The sequence below is a fragment of the Asterias rubens genome, chromosome 1, assembly GCF_902459465.1.
Source record: "Asterias rubens chromosome 1, eAstRub1.3, whole genome shotgun sequence".
NCBI lineage: Eukaryota > Metazoa > Echinodermata > Asteroidea > Forcipulatida > Asteriidae > Asterias > Asterias rubens.
In genome coordinates this window covers 23016197-23038122 of record NC_047062.1, presented here as the reverse complement: position 1 = coordinate 23038122, position 21926 = coordinate 23016197, and the positions used below count along the sequence as shown (strand labels likewise).

The window sequence follows — 21926 nt, the reverse complement described above, 5'->3', positions numbered from 1 at the left end:
CTACTGGGATATCTTGATACTCAAAACTCGGACACTTGTACTCACTACTGGGATATCTTGATACTCAAAACTCGGACACTTGTACTCACTACTGGGATATCTTGATACTCAAAACTCGGACACTTGTACTCGTACTCAATGGCCAAAGTACTCGTACCCAAGAACTACTCGGCCACCCCAGTAGGGACTTAAAAAAATAAATCCTTGTAAGGATACAGTCCGGGTAAGGTGAAAGGCGTGGAGAGAAACCACTAGGACAACATGAATGCCCTGTAAAAATGGGTCTCGCATTTAATCACAGCTCTTCTTATTCTGTTGAAAAACAAATAATTAATGCTTTTTTACGCCCCTAGGGGTGTGATAAAGTGCCATAAGAACCCAGTAATGCCACCCATAATACTTGTCAATTGTACAAACAAAATTATCTAAAAATGACATACTCTGAGGTACTCTTAATTACTTTTTTTTTTTTTTCGCTTTGTTTTATTTCCTCTCCCAAAATAATGCGTAATAAACAAGATGTTTGTCTTGTAAAAAATAATGCGTAATAAACAAGATGTTTGTCTTGTAAGTTTACATGTGAAATTGTAATGACTTGACCTGAAATGTCACTCACTCCATCCAGGCTCTTATTCAAAACAGCAATGGTAGGGTCTTGAAACCTTTCCATCTTTCCACTACAGAAGCGAACAAAAATGCAGTAAATTAAAACCAATTTCTGCCCTAGTACCAATGAATACCAGAATTTCTTTTTCCAGGAATAAACCAGCAGAATTGGATCAATTTCATTATAACATAATTCTATTATTAATCCTGAGGTTTTGTACAGCAATAAAACATTGGACCCTTCCCATGAAATATGCTAATTACATTCACGCATGCGTAGAGACCCTGTTGGAGTGGCAAACAACATAGAGTTCTGCACTAAGTAGACAGGCAATCGCGTGTGCGTCATGCACCCATTAGCTGTGTACAAAACAGCGCGATTTTCCCTCATTTTGCCAACCAAAGCGTTAGTGCGCACACGCTATGTGCAATTTACATATTTCATGGGAAGGGTCTATTGTACCATGTATTTAATGCACACATCAGTGGTTGCCTGCAGTGTATTATTACCACAACATTGTGCAAAGGCTCCTGTGGTACAAGCACACCTAAGGTATCATTTTTATTTCAAAGTGTTTGCAACATCACGTTATCACTGAGATGTTTTTATAAGCGAGGACTGCTCAGCAGACAGGATTGAGCCACCAGTCTGAATACATATTGACTGGTTCATGTAAATCGTATTGCGAGCCAAATTTCCCCCTGAACAGCTTAAAGCCGGAATGTGGCTTTGTTTCTGTTCAACGTTTTTTTTAAAGAGCTCACTTGAGTTGTCTCTGAGTTTTATGGATTGAAAATTCAAACAAATTGGTATATCTAACTAAAATACAGACATGAAATATGGATTGCTTGAAGCTTCATTGATATGCGATTTTTATGCTGTCTTAATGGTTTTTGAGATGTACAGTTTGAACACAAAGCGTTTTTAAATGTAATTTCTGACTTACTACCTTATTTTTTGTAACAACACTAATACATACAAATAGGCCAACTAATTTTGGTATCGTACTGATCTCTGAAAGCACATAAACTACAAGCTGAATAAACTAAAGAATAGCAATGTACCTTAATATTTATCTTCAGCTAGACATTTTGAAATAATTAAAAAATTCAAGATTAAATGTTACTTCCTCTTCAAACACCAAAATTATGAATACCCTGATTAAATATAAAATTATGAATGACAAAATGTTGATTCCACAAAACTACATAATCCCCATATACCGATTTAATTTTATTCAAACGTTTTATCAAATTCATCCGAGACCAAATGTATTGTTTAATCTTTCCAATATCCATGATCAAACCATGATCAATCCATAAACTTTCCTTAACCTTTCTTGTTCCTGTTCACAACCAATCAAATTCATAAAGTACTTGAAAACTGCAATATTTTTCCCTCCATTTCTTTTTCTTAACATGAGTCATACAACTTCCCGTCCAATTCCGTTTCAAAAAATTCTTAGGAAACCCAAAGATGTTTCTCTGTATTTACTGTTAGTTTTGTTCAGCATTCAGATGGATCTAATCCACATAACACAGCTATTTGTAAAATGCTAACCATTAAAATATAAGTTATTTCAAAGTATTGCAATGATGCAAAAAGGTGGGGTGACAAAAAAAATTGGAAGATGGAAGATTTGATCAGCAGCACCAAGTAAATTCACAACAATGCTCAGGTAGTAAGAAGGTCTGTGGGATAGTACTGCTTTCATACACATCAAGCTGTCGAAAAAGGAAAAGTTAGCATGACACAAACACAAAATCTACCACCTCAAATCAAAAATAATCAAAATAGTATTCATTTATATATATAAAAAAGTTATAACATACAGCTACATGCTGGTCAACTAAGTGATTTTTCAAACCCTAAATTTTTATGTGAAGATTAATACTACGAGCAGACTGTTTTTTCTACGCACTCAAAAGTACACCACAATTTATGTATAATATCTTGTTATCATAAAAAAGTAAAGATACATTCAAGTTCTTGTAAAGTTATCTTGATGAAGCCATCTTGAGTTTTTTTGTCTCCTCACTACACACAGCTTAACTGAAGCCATGTCTGGTAATGGCTGTTGGCCAAGGCTAAATTGCTGAAAGTTCTATTTTTCAACAGAATCACTCCCACCAACAGTCGTAGCTAAAGTCATTTACTTCGGACTGGATCTGCGATTGGAAGTGTAACAGTCTGGTCCCTTTTCGCATGTTAATTTTCCACACTTACAATCATAACTGTGCATAGGGAACATGACCAAGATGGCGTGAGCATGATAAAGGGCTATTCCAATACATGATTCTCTCTAAAATACAAAAACCTTTAATATGATAAATTTTTGAATACATCTTTAATGTGCATCTTCAACATTGAAAAGGGGGAAACCACAAAGTATCTCAACATTTCTCCACATATATTGATAGGCCTTTCAGTTGACAGCTCTTTAGTCATGAAAATTAGACAAGCCAAGCATAGCAAGTTATTGAATGCAAGTACCCTCCAGATAAAGTAAAACTGCGTTCATTAAGTTCTCAAAAATATATATCGCTGACACCTCCGGGGTCCAAAGCTCGGCAGTTAACTTTACTTAGTAAGTCCCTACCACCATAAAGATGTTCAATTTGAACACCATTACCCAATAATCCCGGAAGGCTAAACCTATGTATGTTGTTTTTATTAATAATGTTTAACGATAGTACATTCAAATGTATAGTTAACACAGACTGACAGAAAAATAGATTTTCGAAAGTGACAAGATACAATCTGCATTTAGATAAAATGGTGAAAACAGCCAGGAATTCCATTTTATGACGAATTTTCATCGTTGAAGGCGAAATGAGCACAAAATTGACTTCATCAATTAATGCACTGATACTCCACAGGCCAAGATTTTGAATTAGAGTCTGCTATAAAACTTAACATAACCTAAACAAGAATTTCTTCTCAGAAAATAAACAAAACTAACATGCAGATTGTATCATGGAGACTCTCTTGTACTCATGCATAGACGGAAGTTTTGGATTAATACCTCATGAAGAATGACAATATTTTAATACGGATCTTTAATAATAATCTGAAATTACAAGAAAAAAGTTGAAAACTTTCTCTACTTGAAGAAATTGTACAAGGTTGAGTTCACCGGATTGTCTTCATGGCACTGCTAGGAGCATACAATTGATGTCATACAGCGTATAGACAGCTTAAGAGTACATTCCAATAGCCAGGAACTACATGGTAGAAAAGATTTCAATTCAATTCATTACAACATGTATTTCCCAAGGACATCCACAATTACAGTAAATGCAATTTGTGTAAGGAATAATTAAAAACAGTAGATTATAGCAGATATCGATATAAATTGTAAGTAAGCATATAATTAATTTCATTTAAAGAGTACATTTGACTGTTAACAAAAACACTTTACAACATAGAGCGCTATGAACTTAACCCCTGAAAAACAAAGACAGGCAAGTCAGAAGAAGCAACAAAACTACTGAAATTTGGAATAGACGAACCACTGTTCTCCGGGTCCAGTGCTAAACTTATTTTCACACATAATTTTGGAAAACTCTTTTAAATACAGTTTACTCTCCCAGTCTTATTTACTTGAATGCACACAATCAGTCGTGCAATGTTCAAGGCAGTAAATCCCTACATCTACTTATGCGTCCGCCAGAAATATGTGCTATATTTTGTATGCATTAAATGCACTATTCAATCTAAATGTACATACTGCACCGTGTTTAAACCAAGGTTTAGATGATACAAGGAAAATATGCCAGAAATAGTCAAAGGATATCTTACCTCATCCATACTGTACTGTGCGGTTGATCCACGTGCGTTGTCCAAGAAGGACTCTGTGAGAGGAAAAGACAGAAGACACAAAATAAGAAACCAACAGACAATGGTAAAGAGTTGTTTGACGCTGGCCTCCTCAGTGCCCAGCTTCATGGTCTGCTACTATAGAGACTAAACAGGTAGCAGTGTGCAACTAAATGAAGTTGACAACCAAACATACCTTGGTGCCCTTGTGAGAGACAGCAAAGGTGAATTCATCAAAGATATAGGCATGGCATGGTTGGCTCGCAAAAGAATGACCACCTGATTGCAATCATGCCTCCACAGAAAGACCAAACAACACATCCTCAATGGACCCTTTCCATGAAATATGCTAATTACATTCACGCATGCGTACAGACCCTACTGGTTGGCAAAGGCCATAGAGTTGTACACTAAGCAGACGCGCAATCGCGTCTGCATCACAAAGATTAGCCATGTACAAAACAGCACGATATTCCCTCATTCTGCCAACCAAAATAAGTAGATATTAGTAATACAGTTAAATAAGTAGATATTAGTAATACAGGGCACCAGTCAAGTGCAAAACATGATGCACAGGTTGTCTGGTTGCCTTGTTTTGGTTGTTAGCAAACTGCGAAGAAAGTTGTCCCGATCTAGACTTACCGATCATATGCTTCAGCTTGACGGTGCAGCAGATGAAATCATCAAATTCGATCTGTCCACTGGTGTTGGCAAAGCGCAGCACCATGGCTCCGAGAGTCTTGGTACTTACCCTGTAGCCTGTAAGAGGTTCAAAACAATTCCATTGAAAGTGTTAATATTTCCATTCTTAAAAGAAAACAGTTATAAAAAAAACTTTAAAAAACTTATACAGCCAGAAAAATCCACAACATTTATTAGGGCGCTAAATACAAACAATAACATAAAACAGTAAAATAATCAAAATGGAAAAGTAAGCCTAAGCAATAGAGTTATATAAGAACTAGAGAGCGCACTGGCCTACATGTGTGCTCCGGCATGCCACAGGCGGCCATTTTCTAAGTTGACAAAACTGGCACCCCTCTCCCCATTACTCGTTACCAAGTAAGGTTTTATGCTAATAATTATTTTTAGTAATTACCAATAGTGTCCACTGCCTTTAACAGTTAAACAATAAAAAAAAACTCAATATCAAAAATATATATACATGAATAGAAATGAGCAGAGATATAAATGATAACTTGATATTAGTCTTGTCAATGGCCTGCAAAGAACTAAAATATTAAGACGCCTGTGCAAAGTGTCCCAAACAGCAAACATTAACAACATAACACATATCAAGGAAAGAGTCGCCCAGACACATACACAGGCATTTGCCTAACCCTTACGAGACAGGCTATTAAGGCCATTGGCTAGAAGCTGTTCGAATCCTATGTGTCAGCAGCAGTTTAATATATGTTAGTTTTGCATCTATATTCTTTATCCAGACGCAAAACTAATACCTATGAATAAAGTGTTTCAACTCACCAATGGCATTCAAGGCAAGCTGCAACTCATAGGCAGAGAAAGACCCAGATCTGTCCTTGTCAAATTGAGCGAACACCATCTGCAAACAAAATAATGAAGCACATCGTCAATACAACTATCATCAACCTTCACCAAAAATGGGGTGTGAACATCCCTGTACAAAGGTCATATCCCTAAAGACTAATGTGAGCGATTCATAACACTTCAACCGCAACTAAAGAAGCTCCACTACACCACAGGCACAACCCCTTCTCTATTAAAGGGTGGCTGCAGTGTTTTTTTTAAATAATTTAAACCATTAAATATGACTTTTTATACCTGAAATATTTTTAAATAATTATTTTTTATTAAATGCGCAAGTATTTTAAAAATGGTTTTCAAGAGATTAGGGGAACCCACCCCACCCCTAATAGGGGCATAAACGTCACGTCATGTCGGGAACCCGAGCCGTCGGGGCCCCTGGCTGTGTGCAAATAGAGACGTGTGCACTGTGTGGCCTGGTACCTAGGCGTGTGTAGTTAGGGACCAGACTCTTTTGGCTGACGATATGTTTGAATTCCCGACAAGACGTCGATGGTAGGGGGGCGGTAACAATCCACAAAAGGGGGGGCATGACTTATTAGCTAATTACGCAAGTGAGATATGTCGGGGAAAAAACAAAACACATTTTATTGAGGTTCAATACATATATCAGAAATAATTGACAGCAAAATTAACTGTTTTATTTTAATTCACCGCAGCATCCCTTTAAGACGGTCAATGGCAACAATCTGTACAATAGTTTAAGCTCACCTTCCACTTTCGGATGCCGTTCCACAACTCCAGGAATTCCTCGAAGCCAAGCTTACCGGAACGATCATTCTAAAAAATCAGCTGTTCAGGAAAACATAATACAGTGTACATGATAGTAACATCACAATTCCACGTTTGAAAGTCGACACAGTTCACAACGTAACAAAGTCAAACTTATCAACAGATACAATATATTAAAATAAGTCAATAATGCAAAACCCCCTAAAGGTGCATACTTCAAGATGCCTCAAAATCTCCAACATGCTATACAAAAATCAGTGAAGTAACCAATGCCACACTTTCCTATCCTTGTATTTATATGTGTGGTCAATCAGTGCCACAGCTTGCCAGTGAGGATTTTGACCAGGGGCTCAGTGGTTTCTTTCCCTGCCTTTTACCTCTGTGGACATCGATTCAAATTCCACCTCAGACCGAACCTTACATGTGGATAGGGTTTTCAGTCCCTACCTGATTGGGTTTTCACCATTTCTCTTATTGGGTTTTCACCATTTCTCTTATTGGGTTTTCACCATTTTTCTTATTGAATAATGGGCTATGGTTCTAATCTCTACGTACAAATATTGTGGCATATCGAGGTATAAACCATCTTTGGCCGTTGTAAAAGGATACGTCACTTGAGGCAACCATGCTCTTACAGGACTCCAGAGAGAAACCGTCACTTCCTGTCAACTCTGTTCAACGGAAACCACATTTTAAAAAGGGAATTAAAACCACGTTGTGGTAACACATACTTACTGAAAGTACAATGGTCAAAAACCAGGCCTCAATTTTATAAAGCTACCCCAGCAGTAAATGTTGCTTAAAGGCAGTGGACACTATTGGTAATTACATAAAATAATTATTAGCATAAAACCTCACTTGGTAATGAGTAATGGGGAGAGGTTGATAGTATAAAACATTGTGAGAAACGGCTCCCTCTGAAGTGGAGTAGTTTTTCGAGAAAGAAGTAATTTTCCAAGAATTTGATTTCGAGACCTCAAGTTTAGAATTTGAGGTCTCGAAATTAAGCATCTGAAAGCACACAACTTCGTGTGACAAGGGTGTTTTTTTCTTTCATAGTTATCTCGCAACTCCGTCAACCAATTGAGCTCAAATTTTCACAGTTTTATTATTTTATGCATATGTTGAGATACAGCAAGTGAGAAGACTGGTCTTTGACATTTACCAATAGTGTCCACTGGCTTTAATCATTTTCTGGTAAGTGAAATTAATCAGGAATTCCAGTTACAAACTGGTATGTGTGAATTGTATTTTGGACGGAAAGCTTATTCTGGTAAGTGAAATTGTGTTGCGCTTATGAAATTGGACCCCGATTACATTATAATTTATCTTAATAAGGTTGTGTTTTTGACAAGAACTATCCAACCTGCTGAATAAAAGGCTTGATCCAAATAAAATAGATGGAATGTACTTGTATTAGTTTTGCTTTTTGGTCAAAGTTATTATAATGTTAGTCTCAAACCATGCAGTTATTATTCACGATTGCCCACAAACCCCAGAGTTAAGATGAAGACTATTTGACAGGTTTGTACCTCCTGGAAGTCAAAGCAAGCACAATGCCATACCTTCCCTTCAAAAGGAAATGAATATCAGCCGATCGAAAAGGACAAATATTTGGATTGCCCTTGTGACCTCAAAATATTCAATGTCATTTGAAGTATTGATGTCAGTTGAAACAACAACAGTACCGGTAGTACAGTAACAACAAAGAAATGGAACTGTTATAGTTCTTAAAGTTTTTATTTTTAATATAAACAAACACATTCACTGAACTTACCTCCAGCAGTATAACATTAGTAAGCAAATTTAATGAAAAAGTCTATAGATAGCTCACTTTTTTTTCTATTATTTTCTAATAGAAAGATGCTGCTTTTATAAAAAAAAAAATTCTAAAGCATCTGCGCAACATTGAAACTCACAGAGAAGCCATTTTTAGAAACACAAACAGACAAATGCAATTTTGCAGTTTTCCTAAATAATCTATCAAAGAATAAACTAAAAGGAACATGTTTAGTTTATTTGAGCACACTGATTCAGGTTTTTTTTTTGTCAGCTGGAACAATGGTTAAGGATGGGGTAGAGGATAAACAATAACAATATCAACGAGTTATTCATGAGCGGTTAGTATCAAAACAAAATGTGTGAGTAAACAAAAACAAAAAACCGTGATGAGGTGATTTTGAGTTTGACAGATTCTACAATAATGAATTCAAGTTGACCAGTAGACCACTTTGCAGTCATCCTGTATCAAATTCTTCTGGAGTGAGCAGAGTACACTGTTTGGAACGTTGAGAACACAACGGTTCTTCTCAGAACCATCACTTCTCCTAGAAGAGATTTTTAAATGGTTGTACGCACAAGTTATTCTTTATGTCAATCTTGTTCTTCTTTTTTAATGATAAGGATATCATCAACAGAGTCACACCGCAACCATCAGTTATCTGTATGCACAAAGTTTACAAACTCTGACTTCATGTGAACCCCCCCCCCCCCCAAATTAAACAAGGTATATTATTTAGTTTAATCCAAACACTGATGTGTGTAAAGCACTGCATACTCTGTAGTAGTACTTTTCCCCGAGTCCTGTGGAAAGGCATATTACTTGAGTGGGATTCAAACTCACGACCTAAAACCAGGAAATATAGTTAGCTTTCAAACTAAAACCAGGGAATACAGTTAACTTATCAAACTAAGACCAGGGAATACAGTTAACTTATCAAACTAAGAACAGCCGTCGATTTCACCAAACTCTTCATAACTTAGGATTAATTTTAGGACTTAGGACGAGTTAAGTTCCGTATCATTGGATGTTAGGATGAATTGAACCCATCCTAAGTTAGGATGAGTTACTCATCCAAACTCAAAGTAGGATTAATCCTAGCGTTTCGTGAGATCGGCTGCAGGTAATACAGTTAAAACTTATCAAACCAAACCAAGGAAGCCAGGAATGTGTTACCAAACAAATATTTACAGGAAGTTTGGGGAGGGTTACTGTACAACAGGTGCGAAAAACACATTGTGACAGACCATACCTAGTATCACTTTGTGCATGTTAGCATTTACCTCAAAATATTACATTTCAACACACAACTGTCGAAAAAAATAAATCTTTTCATGACAAAGTATGTTTTAAAAAGTTAGTTCCCATCAAAAGGAATCAACCACCAACACAGGGATATGAATTACTGACAAACATAACAACTTTATCCACTATCTTTTTAAAAGCCAACTGGCTTTACCCAGCAAATGTTCTAGATTCAAAAACATAATCCTTGCCAAAAAATACATTCAATATTTTTTACTTTGGGTTGTTTTTTTCTTGCTGGTAGTGAACGTTTGTTAAATAGTTCATCATATTTAAATCAAAGTACATGGTGCTTAAAAGCAGGTATAATAAAAATATTTTGCCCTGACAAACTCATTAAATCTGTAAGCTGTGACCTACATCTTTTTTAAATCACTCTTGTTGTATTGTTGTTTGATTTTTCCGTTGGTAACTTTTTCCCATCTTTGTAACTAGCCCCCCACAGTGGTGTGTTGTAAACGGCAACAGCCAAACTCTCTCTCAAAAAAGTATGACCTGATGTCTTTTGACTTAGACCAAGCTTCTTTGTTTTGAAAGACAATCACAACAAAATCAGCCAAGATTGCTCTGAAATACATATATAAATCTTAATTTTGAAATTTTAAATCAGAAAAAAGTAGGAAGAATATCATGCCTAATACAAGTGCCTTTATATGAAGCTTATGTGCCCCAAAAATGCAGTCAAGTGATTTTTTTAATCATGTTATTTAGAAAGGAATCTGAGAATCAAAACTTCAAAACTTCAAATGGTTCTAGCTAAACAAAAAAACTCTTAAGAACTTTAGATGATCATTCCATCAAAAATAAAACGTCTATAAATAATAAACTACTAAGAGGTAAGAAAGGAAAAGGTTCAAGATAGTCAAGTTTAAGATTAGTCACAGCAAGAACATTAAGATTCCAACCACCAACACCACCATTAAGCATCCCGGGTATAGCAAATAAAAAACAAGCATGGACTGAGTGTATATTAGTCCTTTTTTTATATCTCACCGGACGATCTCATCTCTATCAGGCCGGATTCACATGCAATAGGGGTGAAGGGGTAACATATTCAAGGATAAAGAGGAATGGAATGGAAGGAGGGGTGAAAACAAAGACATTAAAGACCATGCATCGTCAAACACATGTACATGTACGAGGTCATACCGGGGTCATACAGCAGGTCAACCTGTACATGTAGGTCAGACAGTCCTCATGCAAGGCAATTACTTCTATACTATACATTTCAACGTAAAGATCTTCATTTTTGCTACAAGCAGCGGTTTGTCATAGAACAGTGCATAAGGGTGCGACAGGGTGCGAAACAATTTGTTGAGGGATTTCTCTTTCTTTCTCTATTCTACCTGGACTCACAATATCTGCAGCAACAAGATCTGCAGTTACAAGATCTGCGGCAACAAGTTATGCAGCAACAAGATCTGCGGCAACAAGTTATGCAGCAACAAGATCTGCGCCAACAAATTCTACAGCGACAAAGTCTGTGGCAATAAGATCTGCAGCAACCAGTTCTAGATCTGCGGCAATAAAGTCTAAATCTGCGGCAACAAGATCTGCAGCAAGAACATTTGGGGCAACAATTTATGCAGCAACACGATTTGCAGCTACAAGAAATGCGGCAACCAGTTCTGCAGTAACAAGATCTCCATCAACAAAATCTGCTCGATTGTAGCTTCCTGCTTGATAAATAACACTTTTAAACAACACTCTAGCTCTACACAGTGGGAGAGCTTGCTACTTCAGCTACAAACTAACACAGCAGCTGTTTTTTTAACAGGGTACACAGCAACACAGCAAGATGCTACATGTACATTGTACGCAGCTACAACAAAAATGCCAGTTTTGTCTACCGGTTAGGTTTTTCTCACCACTTTCACATTCTACGATGATGGGATGGTCAGGTTATGGATGCAAAGCATTCACATGCAAAGTTACCCCCATATTAAAGATGGCATTCCGATTGGTATGAGGGGGGAGAAAAGAGTTTGGTGGAGAATGGTGGAAATAACAACATGCGTCATTAGAAATATCAGTACAAAATAAATGATATCATGACTTGATATGTATTGCTTCTTTAAATTTAAATTGGGAGAGACTCTAAACGGTAACCAGTAGCTGCAACCTTACTTGACCTCATAACCGATGATTAATATACACTGAGGTCATGTACGGTTGTGTCTACCAGTTACCCTTTAGAGTCTACATTATATATAATAATGTAGGCGATGTATGCAAATCCCTTGTATCCAGATGCCACATGACTCTTCCATTTTTTTTTGATTGCCTGAGAATGTTCTTCCCTTTAGTTTACAAGCAAAATTTTACACACACTAGGTCCCACTAGGTCCCTAACTTTACATTTGTTATGAATGAGCCTAGTCACACAAAAGCTCAATTTGAAATACAATATGAAACTACAAAACTATTATAGAAACCAAAATACGGTTCACTTTTTTTATTATTTGGGATTAATTTATGTGTGAAACACGACATTACCTTAAAGAATATAAATTAATCCATAAATCCACAAATTTCAATTTCTCTATGGATTCAAAAGGGATTTGCATACACTGGCCCTTCTCATCACACTGCTAAAAATGGTATTCTTGAAACAAGAAAAACATCTTATTTTGAGAAAATATTTCTTGTGTCACTACCTAGAAAAAGTTTTTCTTATTTCAAGAATACCATTTTTAGCAGTGCATTTTTAATGTCAATGTGTATTTTCTCTAGCAATGTCCTAATCATGAATGCGTTTTCCTAAGCAATGACTACCAAACATAGTAGCATAAAATTCCCATGGAACAACATTTACACAAAATAAAAATGGCGTAAACATGATTAATGTTTCCATGAAAACATGATAAATATCTCAATTAAAGTACCATGACGTTTTATCTCCCAACAAAATGAGTCTAACAACAGTGAACCTTGCTCAGTTTTAGCACCAAACAATTAACTTTTCTTGGCCCTTTCCCAATATTTATGCATGGCTTCTGATGTACCCCAAATCGAGGCGACCAGCGCAGTGCCGGATCCAGTAAGTCAGGATTACAATGACATCATGCATAAATATTAAGAAAGGCGTATTGACTTTGTCCAACACAAGATCTGCAATATGTATTTGCTGCTCATTTGATGCTCTTGTAAAAACTCTTGGCGTCCTTGTAACAAAAACAGCAGCAATGACTGTGGCTAGGCACCTCTTTGCTTAAATGCATATTCTTATTTGTTGATGTTTTGGGGTTGTAATGCGTTTTCTACTGTATAACAAAAAGGCACAATGAGCAAACAAAATGTTTCCCTGGGCTATAAGATGGACTTGGCACTTGGTTATAGGGCTACTGATGGTTGCATTGACAACATGAAGTCTGAAGTTTGCTGATAAAAGGAATTTTAAATTATGAAGTTGTGAAATTATGGGTGCGTTCATCAACATACTCCTTCCCAAATGTGCCAACATCCTAATATCACGGCCTCCCTTAGCAAGACCTAAATAAAATTTATAATGTATTGCAAGGGGGTTTAGGGGATGAGGCTTACCTTTCTTCAGTGCAGCGTTCAAAATCTCTCTCAGCTCAACTGCATCTACCTCCATGTCCTGTCAAAAGTATCAAGTCAAATTTCATGGGTATTTTATAGTTTGCTATTTTCATTGTCAATTACAGAGCGAGCTGTGTGTACAGAGTGAACTAGGTATACTGCCTTGTGGAAATGTTCATCTTGTTTGATGACCATTGGCAACCATCCCTGAGGTCGAACAATGGACACACGTGTATGCGCCGCACACAAAACTCAGCCAATTATAGGTCTTCACTGACCTCAGTGATGGTGCTATTTTGGGCTTGTGATGTCACAGCAGTTTTGTATAGTGCTAAAAAGGCTATTCAGTCACAATTTTCCCAAGGGCAAACAAAATTTGAAATCAGACTAAAATGGGAAGAACATGATGCCTGCCTATCTGACAACACCAGATGCTGATGAGTCGAGTGGACTGTGCGTTCCTGACACAACAACACGGAAGCACTTTCAATACACACATTCCTTTCTAATTCCAATTGACTGTAACTGAGACACTTGACTTACATCTCCTGTGATTCTCTTGAAGAAGTCAAAGAACTTGGCCTTCATCTCCATCTCAGCAGCTGAGGCTTCCTTGGTGGGCTCCGGCTGTGAATAAGTTTCGGACAATACTGTCAACGATTTCATAATCAATCAACATAAAAAACAGGTGTGATACAGCATTGGTCTTTCTTTTTAAATGGATAACGCACGACATCACAAGACCACTTCAAGTTGAGGGTTACACTTAACTGATTTGGGCCCAAATCAATTGTCACCGTGGTAAATTTGCCACCTACTCCTGGGGCTAAAACAGTGTTACCCCTTAACAGTTTGTAAGGATGCAGGTATGGGTATCATCCATTCAGAGCCTGGCTGGTAGAGCAGAATGCACTACCCTCAACTTGGTTGCTTTAGAACCACATTTCTTCACATCTCTGCTTTATGTTATTGTTTTTTGTTTTTCTATAAATTGCCAGTGAAACTTGCAGCTTTCTTTAAACAGGAATTGTGAAAATTATCAGGATTGTGTTTTTCTTTCAAGAAATCCTTTCACTTGTCTCATTTTTATGATTGTAACTTTCAGTGGAAAAGACTGAAAATTCTGCTCTTCTTCAAAAGGATTTAAAATGAAGTTACTTCCTGAATCGAGCTTTAAAACCAATGCTGAACCACGTTTTTAAAAAAGGAAAACAGCACAACACTGAAAACCTTTGGGCATGCACAAAACTGCTTAGTCAGTTGGCATTAAACATCACAAAAGATTCTGCTCATGAATCTGCTTTGCTGAGACTGTTAAATATAGTCACACATAATAGTTCTGAAAACACAGCACCTACAGGCAAGTCAAACATCGGCCGTTTAATTGTTACGTTGCACTCCATTATCTGTATTCATGGAAATTATTATAAACACTTCACTCAATATCTCTCTTTTTCGGCCACCAGGGGCACAATTTGGAAACAGATCATTAGTCATATTATAACAGAAGTCCAATGCAGCAACACAAGTTTACAAACAATCTAGAGAAAGAAGGCCACAGGGTCGACGGAGTACCCCGACTATTTAACTTTTCTGCCTCTTCTTCACACTCGAAAAAAAGAGCATTGAATTTTAACATATATAAGCACACTGCATTCAATATTCTGTCCCTTAGAGATTCTGTCCACCATTACTGCAAATTGTACTGATACTTTGCATGATAGCGCCCTCTTGTGACACCATTTCCTTATGTCCATGTTAATTTACCATACAGGGACAGAATCCCCATGTAGGATATCAGTCTCAAATCTGCCGTTTAAAAGTCCAACACGAGATTTTTCAAATGACGAATAGAGCTTTTCAAAAGACATATATCATTATTGTTAGTGGATGACGGATTAAACAGGCATGATGAGAAACAGGCAAATAATGGTTACATTGTTATTGTCACCATGAAGTCATTAGAATTCAGAGTCAAAATATGAACAAGAAAGCAGCCTGTTTTTACTGCATGTGATTAATCAAAGTAAGTTTCATTGAATAAATCTGTTTTGTTTAAAGGCAGTGGACACTATTGGTAATTACTCAAAATAATTATTCGCATAAAACCCAACTTGGTGACGAGTAATTAGGAGCTGTTGATAGTATAAAACATTGTGAGAAACGGCTCCCTCTGAAGTAATGCAGTTTTCCAGAAAGAAGTAATTTTCCACGAATTTGATTTTGAGACCTCAGATTTAGAATTTGAGGTCCCGAAATCAAGCATCTGAAAGCACACAACTTCGTGTGACAAGGGTGTTTTTTATTTCATTCATACCTCGCAACTTCTACGACCAATTGAGCTCAAGGTTTGTTATTTTATGCATATGTTGAGATACACGAAGTGAGACGACTGGTCTTTGACAATTACCAATAGTGTCCACTGCCTTTAAAGAAGGCAGCAGAGAAGAGGAAAAAACAGGCAGATTAGTGGGTTAGGATGAGAAGAAGATGATATATGACCCGATTGGGAGCTGAATAAACCTGTGATGTCTGAGAAGCAGTGATCTGAAATAGAGTATGAGGAGTAGTTGTGTCGATATGAGATTATAGAAAAGTAAATTCAATACAAATTCATGGAGCATTATGTGACACCCCATACCAAAAACGAGCACTTCTGATAAACAATGAAATGGTGTTCAAAGGGAAGACAGTCTTAACATCAGGCATTATATCAACATATTGTGATTGCCTTAAACACTTTGTATGTTAAGAAATACTTGCATTAAAGGCAGCAAATCGAGTGTTCTTTTTGAGCTTTGAGGTTTGGCAGAAAGTGGCAGCTTTTGGCATTGAGTGTCACTCATATCTGATTTCCAGGGGCGAGTTGACAGATATCAGAGGTGATGTCAAAGGTGAATCTGAAGCCCTGGTTTAATAAAAGGGCCATAACATTCAAGATGATGAGTGCAACCGTGTAATGCTGGACTTGAAGTATGTTCCGTGCTCCATGCATTACCTCAAGTGAATGTAAAATTTCTCCCTAAAATAAGGCTTCCCGAGATCAATACAGACTGAAGCCCTGGTTTAATAAAAGGGCCATAACATTCCAGATGATGAGTGCAACCGTGTAATGCTGGACATGAACTATGTTCCGTGCTCCATGCATTACCTCAAGTGAATGTAAAATTTCTCCCTAAAATAAGGCTTCCCGAGATCAATACAGACTGATTGAATGTGTGCAAATCATTCTCAGTCACTTCGTCATGACTCCACAAATTCATGTCAAGACAGAGTAAAGGTCTGTGTGTTTTTGACATGGGCCCAATAGAACGATCCATTAGGCTCTGCCCACGACGCACGAGTAAGCAAGAACATGTGAGCCTCTCCAAGGCCTTTCTGCACAACTCTGCCGCGCGTGCACGCATGTCAGACTTTATTTGTCGGACCTTCGTTGCATAGTGATTGGTCAATATGCAATGGGGCGGAGCTTAATGGATCGGTCTATTCCATAGAGCTGCTTAAGCAGAAATGAGCAGGATACCAGCCACAAACTGTACACGTGACATGGTGTTTTGGCTTTTAACCTTTTTCTGGTAAGCATAATTTTGTTTTGCTTAGGTTATTTTCTTTGGTAAACAGCTCTATGAAATTGGGCCCAGGTACTAAGCAATGTAGACATTTGCTTAGCAGTAACCAAGAACTATTCAGCTTTAAAAAAACACAGAGTATGGCCAGCCATGAAGATCTTTACTGGACAAGGTTGAGAGGCTGAGGTTATTTAATTTGGTATCTTAAAAAAATTGGTGAAGACTAATGTAATACCAAATTTTTTTCGTAAGCACAGAGTTGGTAAAATGTCGTGAAGAACATTACTGCTGGGTAAAACGAGAAAATGGAGAAAGGCCATGTTGTGCAAAATGGTTTTGATTGACCATGCCCTTGAAATGTATGATTATAAATGCACTAAGCTTTTTGTTACCTTGGCAACCTGCTGAGATCTCGGCTACAACGAGTTAAGCATAAGGTGGTGAAAAAAGGTACAAGTGCAACGACAATGTGCACAAAAGGTGAATCAATCATTCAGTTGTTAGTGGACTATATTAACTAGGAGTACTACAATAAATATGTAAAAGTTAGACAAATATTCCAGAATCTAAGTGAATATCAGAGTTAAGCATGAAAGGGGCATAAGCAGTGAACTATTATGGATTTTAGACATTGTTATCATCATCTTTCTACTAGATATAGATTATGACTGTTTCAAAACAAGTGAGTCGGCTAAAGAAAGAAAGTAGAAAATAAGTACTGACAAAAAACAAACCCTCCCAGACCCTGCAAAGAAATCCTATTCAGGAATTGTATGGCTTTGGGTTAACTAGGGATGCATGCCCAAATAATTTCTCATCACTGGACAGGGCATACCAAACTTATTTACAGCCAAACATGTTGGTGTTGAGTGGGGGATGCTGGAGGAATAATGAGGATTTCTAACAAAAAGAATTTGGGAGTTTTGGTTTTACTCCTGCCAAAAAAATATACAAGCCAGAGAGATTAGCTCCAATGTATCTTTGTCTAAAAGGTAAGTCTTAAAGAAGACATTAGTTACATTTTGACTCCTTATTAAGGGGTCAGAATGTAAAGAATCAAAGAAAAAATAAATAATTATAAAATCCTGAAATATGTTATCAATATCCTATTGGCATGGGTGAGAGTCATTGCTGACAAGAAAGTCTGGAATACAGGATCAAAATGTTTAACAAGATATGTTAAAACGTTGGCATTTCAAACCTTTGAGTATTCCATCTGGGATTAAGACTTAGGACCAGTGTTCTCAAAATGGACAGAAATAGATACAAAAGCAGGATTACTTTATACAAGGACTTATAAGCCCAGATAAAAGTCTGAAATTTGTCTTACTTGGTCTGTAGCTGAAACTCCCGCATAAATCGGGTGCTATACTTCAAAAGTTGTAGACTCTTTATATCACCACTGATTATAAAGAGAGCTATGTCGCTGACCATGCTGATGTAGCAGCCTTGCGTTCCTATACACAATCTGTTTGTCTACCCGTTACACAATAACAATACATAACACATGTTGCTCTTCTTACCTGTTGAGGAAGATCCACAACGCCAGTCTTGTCTTCAAGAGTTCTGTACGTCAAAAGAAAAAGAAAAAAGTTTCTTTAAGTTTCTTGGTCATAACTGTAATGATTAACATAAGAAATTTGCGGTGACACTTTGCAGATAGATCTCTTTGGAGTGATGGTGGTTCTGAGAAGAACAAAAGGACTCAAAGTTTTGGACAGGTTACTCTGCCTGTCGTCAGGAGATAGGAGAACTGTAATGATGTTGAGTAAATAAAACAAAACAGGATGACTCGGTATGTAGGCTGGTCTAAGGTGCCGGTCTAAGGTGCCAGTTTTAAGCACCAGTCATTACAAAGGGATGTATCTAATCCCACCCCTGCTAAAAAAAATTGCTGATTGTAATTGAAGGTCTTCTGTACTGCTTTCTAATGTTGTATTTTTGTCTTAACTAATAAACAAAAATAGTGTACAGAGTTATAGAAACTGATAATCAAGTGAATGTGTCATTGTTGTTCAGACTTACACTGAAGAGGCCTTTTTCAAGCTGTAGATGCGAATCAAGAAGTCGCCTTCCTTGTGCTGCTCAAAGGTAGAGGGGACAATGCAGTAGCGACCGGGCTTCATCTTGAAACGTCCCATGATCTCACGGGTGTTGATGAAGGTGTCTGAGCGAGCTTTGGAGGCGTTGCGCAGGAAGAAATCCTTGGGCAGCTTCTCTGTCTTTTGGCCGTCTTTGTACTGAAATTAACACGACCAAATCAAATTAATGTTTTTATTTCATTACAAGAAGATCAAAGAAAAGGTAACATGCTAGAAACCAATGAGAAGGCAAGGAAGGAAGTTTTAGTTTAAGTTTTAGGAAAACCCCAGAGAATCATTCCAGAGAAAACCCACACAGTAAAGTAGGGATTGAAAACCCAATTCACAAAGTGATTCAAACCAGGGTCCTAGAGGTGGAAGGCAAGGCAAGATACCACTATGACATAAGTCCTAAACAAGACTCTTCCATGAGACTCTAAATATTAAATTTCTTGATAAAAAAATAACAAACATATGAATTATGCAAACCTCGTAAATGGCAAATCCAATGGTCAGATTGCCGATGCCCATCTTGATTTGCTTGCGTCTGTTCTTTTGGAGGAGTCCAATCATGACGGTGGCGCCCTTCTGCTTGGCAGCGGGGGAACCATCATCGTCCTCATCATCATCATCTTCCTCATCGTCCTCCTCCTCGAGCATCATCTCAATCTGAGGGTTGATCCAGAAGGTGTCTACAGAAAAATAAAAAGAAAGACATTTTAATTCTGATTGACCCTTCAAAAACTAGACAAGCAGTCAAATGTTTGTCACGGTGATAGAGTTCCAACTCTCTCTGTGATTCCCATGCCTGCTGGCCCTTGCGAGACTACTGTTCTCTATAGTCTCATTTAATGGAGAGCAATCAGGGAGGCCACCTCGCATGAGAGCAGTGATCTTTGAGAACAGTCTTCAAACACGGACGGCTACTGAGTGCAATAAGCTACCACAACATTAGCGACTTGTCCAAAAGTCGCTATTAAAAAAAAGGTATGGTCAAAATATTATAAGCAACAATACTACATGCAGAATCATTAGATAGTTTCCATATTGATGTCCCACAGTGTAAAGTGGAGCATGGCTATAATCTGTCACACTCTCCAATTGGGGAAGTCTAGAGTAAGCATGTAGATGCGAATGCTGAATCCTGCAAAATGCACTGTCTAACTTAGCTGTAGAACACACATGGGGACAGTGACTCCCAAAATGATGCAAACATGTTTACTGTGATGATGGCGCAAAATGGATCAACCAAGATAATGACGAAAGGTGAATTGATGACAGGCATCATTTTTTCAGCTTTATGAATTCCTGCTTTGGAATTTTTTAAAAATAAGTTTGATGTCTACTAAATTTGGCACACAATCAAATGTTTGGTTTACAAACCTGGGAAGTTACGGCAGCCACCAGCGCTCATGTTTTTCTGCCAGCGTCCTTCGATCTCGCTGACAACCCACTTGCTCTTCTTCTTCTTTCCACCTGGGGCCTTGTCCGGTGACAGATGGCAAATGTCAACACGGCTGTACTCTCTCAGGAAATCAGTGTACTCCATCCTATGGAAAAGGGGAAGGGTAGAGAAAAAGTGTTTAGTTGAAGAACTCAAGAAAGATTACGGAATATGTGGCAGTTAGTGTAGGAAACATCAATTAAAGTAGAGTTTAGTTCCAAAATTCAAAATTACATGTTTGAGTTATTAAGTTCAAGTTACATGAATGTAATGCTTTTGAAAACGACTCAGTAGACTTCTAAATTCAAAAAAATCCAGAGAAAAATAACAACAACATTGCAGCTCGATCGTGAATGTGAGGGTAACAATGTTGAAGCCACACTTTACTTTTTAACCCCCTCCCACCCCCAACTAGAATCTTCCAGTCAATAAATCATGCCCCTGGTCTGTGTTTCAACTCTCGGACCTCCGGGTCTCTGTCTAAATTTCAGACCTCGAAGTCCCATGTACAACACTGCCCTTACATTGCACCTACCAGAATTCTCCGTCATCTTTGGTCTCCAGACCGAGTTCCTTGCGTTGGCGATCTGATACAGACTTCCACTCATAGGACCTGGGAATCCAAAAGAATACAGGAAATTGAATATTTTTTGATAGGTTTGAGTTTCCACTAAAATGAATGATTCTGGTTAAAAATTAAACTGAGCAACTAGTCTTGTGATAATCTACTTTTGATATCTTCAGCTCAGTGCACTGCAAGGTGCTTTGATTGGATAGCAATAAGTTTTATGTTCACTTGGATGTTTTTACAAGATGCTAAGTTTGATTGATTACCCATAAATCACTTGGAAAACATTTATTATTGTCAATAAAAAAATAGCTTTGCCGAGTAATTTTTTTCAGCCAAGTGAGTATCCAGTGTTGTCAATGTCTTTTTCTGCAAAACTTAAGTGCTCAGTTATTTCATCTATTGAGTAAGTTTTTCTGAGGAAACGGGTAAATGAGTAATCGGTTCTGAGTAACTTACTTATCACTCCATCGTCCATTCCACTCGACCTGTCCCCAGGGGTTGCGGATGCGAATAAGCCTCACAGGCTTAGGATAGCTGGGCAGTGAGACCTAAAGATGTTGAAGGAATAAGCCAAATAAATTGTCAGTGAAAGTGTTCAACAAACTTACATGAATGTTTTAAACAGAAATTCTTTAATAGAGTGTACAAATTTGCTATAAATTGAGAAATGGGGGCCCCACAAACAAGACTTTTATTAAGTATGTAAATGAATCACAACATTCTCCTTGAAGGAGGATCGGTGGCCAAATGCTGGTTTAAACATCCTTGGACGAGTAACAGTTCCCTCCAAGTTGTCCTGCTGGCTAGGTCATTGCATCCCAAAGAACAAATGGCAACCTTGGACAAAAACCTTAAAGATATAAACCAGTTAAAAAAGCTGGTGGACTAGTGAAATGACAAACCAACGTA

At 37.5% G+C, this 21926-nt stretch overlaps 1 protein-coding gene across 6 annotated transcripts in view; it reads right to left on the bottom strand.

The window, feature by feature from the left end:
* Positions 1 to 1935: 1935 nt before the first annotated feature.
* LOC117296420 (calpain-9-like) overlaps positions 1936 to 21926 on the bottom strand; it is a 42557-nt gene continuing 22566 nt past the window's right edge. For 2 of the 6 annotated variants that reach the window (XM_033779329.1, XM_033779339.1), the window contains exons 6-21: positions 21474 to 21565; positions 20982 to 21059; positions 20386 to 20552; positions 19492 to 19694; positions 18947 to 19161; positions 18445 to 18487; positions 17314 to 17337; positions 13896 to 13979; positions 13353 to 13410; positions 11660 to 11689; positions 7334 to 7395; positions 6704 to 6772; positions 5912 to 5990; positions 5069 to 5185; positions 4409 to 4461; positions 1936 to 3831 (exon numbers count right to left, since the gene is read on the bottom strand). In XM_033779329.1, the coding sequence (XP_033635220.1) occupies positions 3805 to 3831; positions 4409 to 4461; positions 5069 to 5185; positions 5912 to 5990; positions 6704 to 6772; positions 7334 to 7395; positions 11660 to 11689; positions 13353 to 13410; positions 13896 to 13979; positions 17314 to 17337; positions 18445 to 18487; positions 18947 to 19161; positions 19492 to 19694; positions 20386 to 20552; positions 20982 to 21059; positions 21474 to 21565 (1401 nt within the window). In that variant the 3' untranslated portion in view covers positions 1936 to 3804. Of the gene's footprint in view, positions 3832 to 4408; positions 4462 to 5068; positions 5186 to 5911; positions 5991 to 6703; positions 6773 to 7333; positions 7396 to 10802; positions 10818 to 11659; positions 11690 to 13352; positions 13411 to 13895; positions 13980 to 17313; positions 17338 to 18444; positions 18488 to 18946; positions 19162 to 19491; positions 19695 to 20385; positions 20553 to 20981; positions 21060 to 21473; positions 21566 to 21926 lie in introns of all 6 variants that reach the window. The other 4 variants (XM_033779356.1, XM_033779347.1, XM_033779374.1 and 1 more) reach the window with 4 other exon arrangements.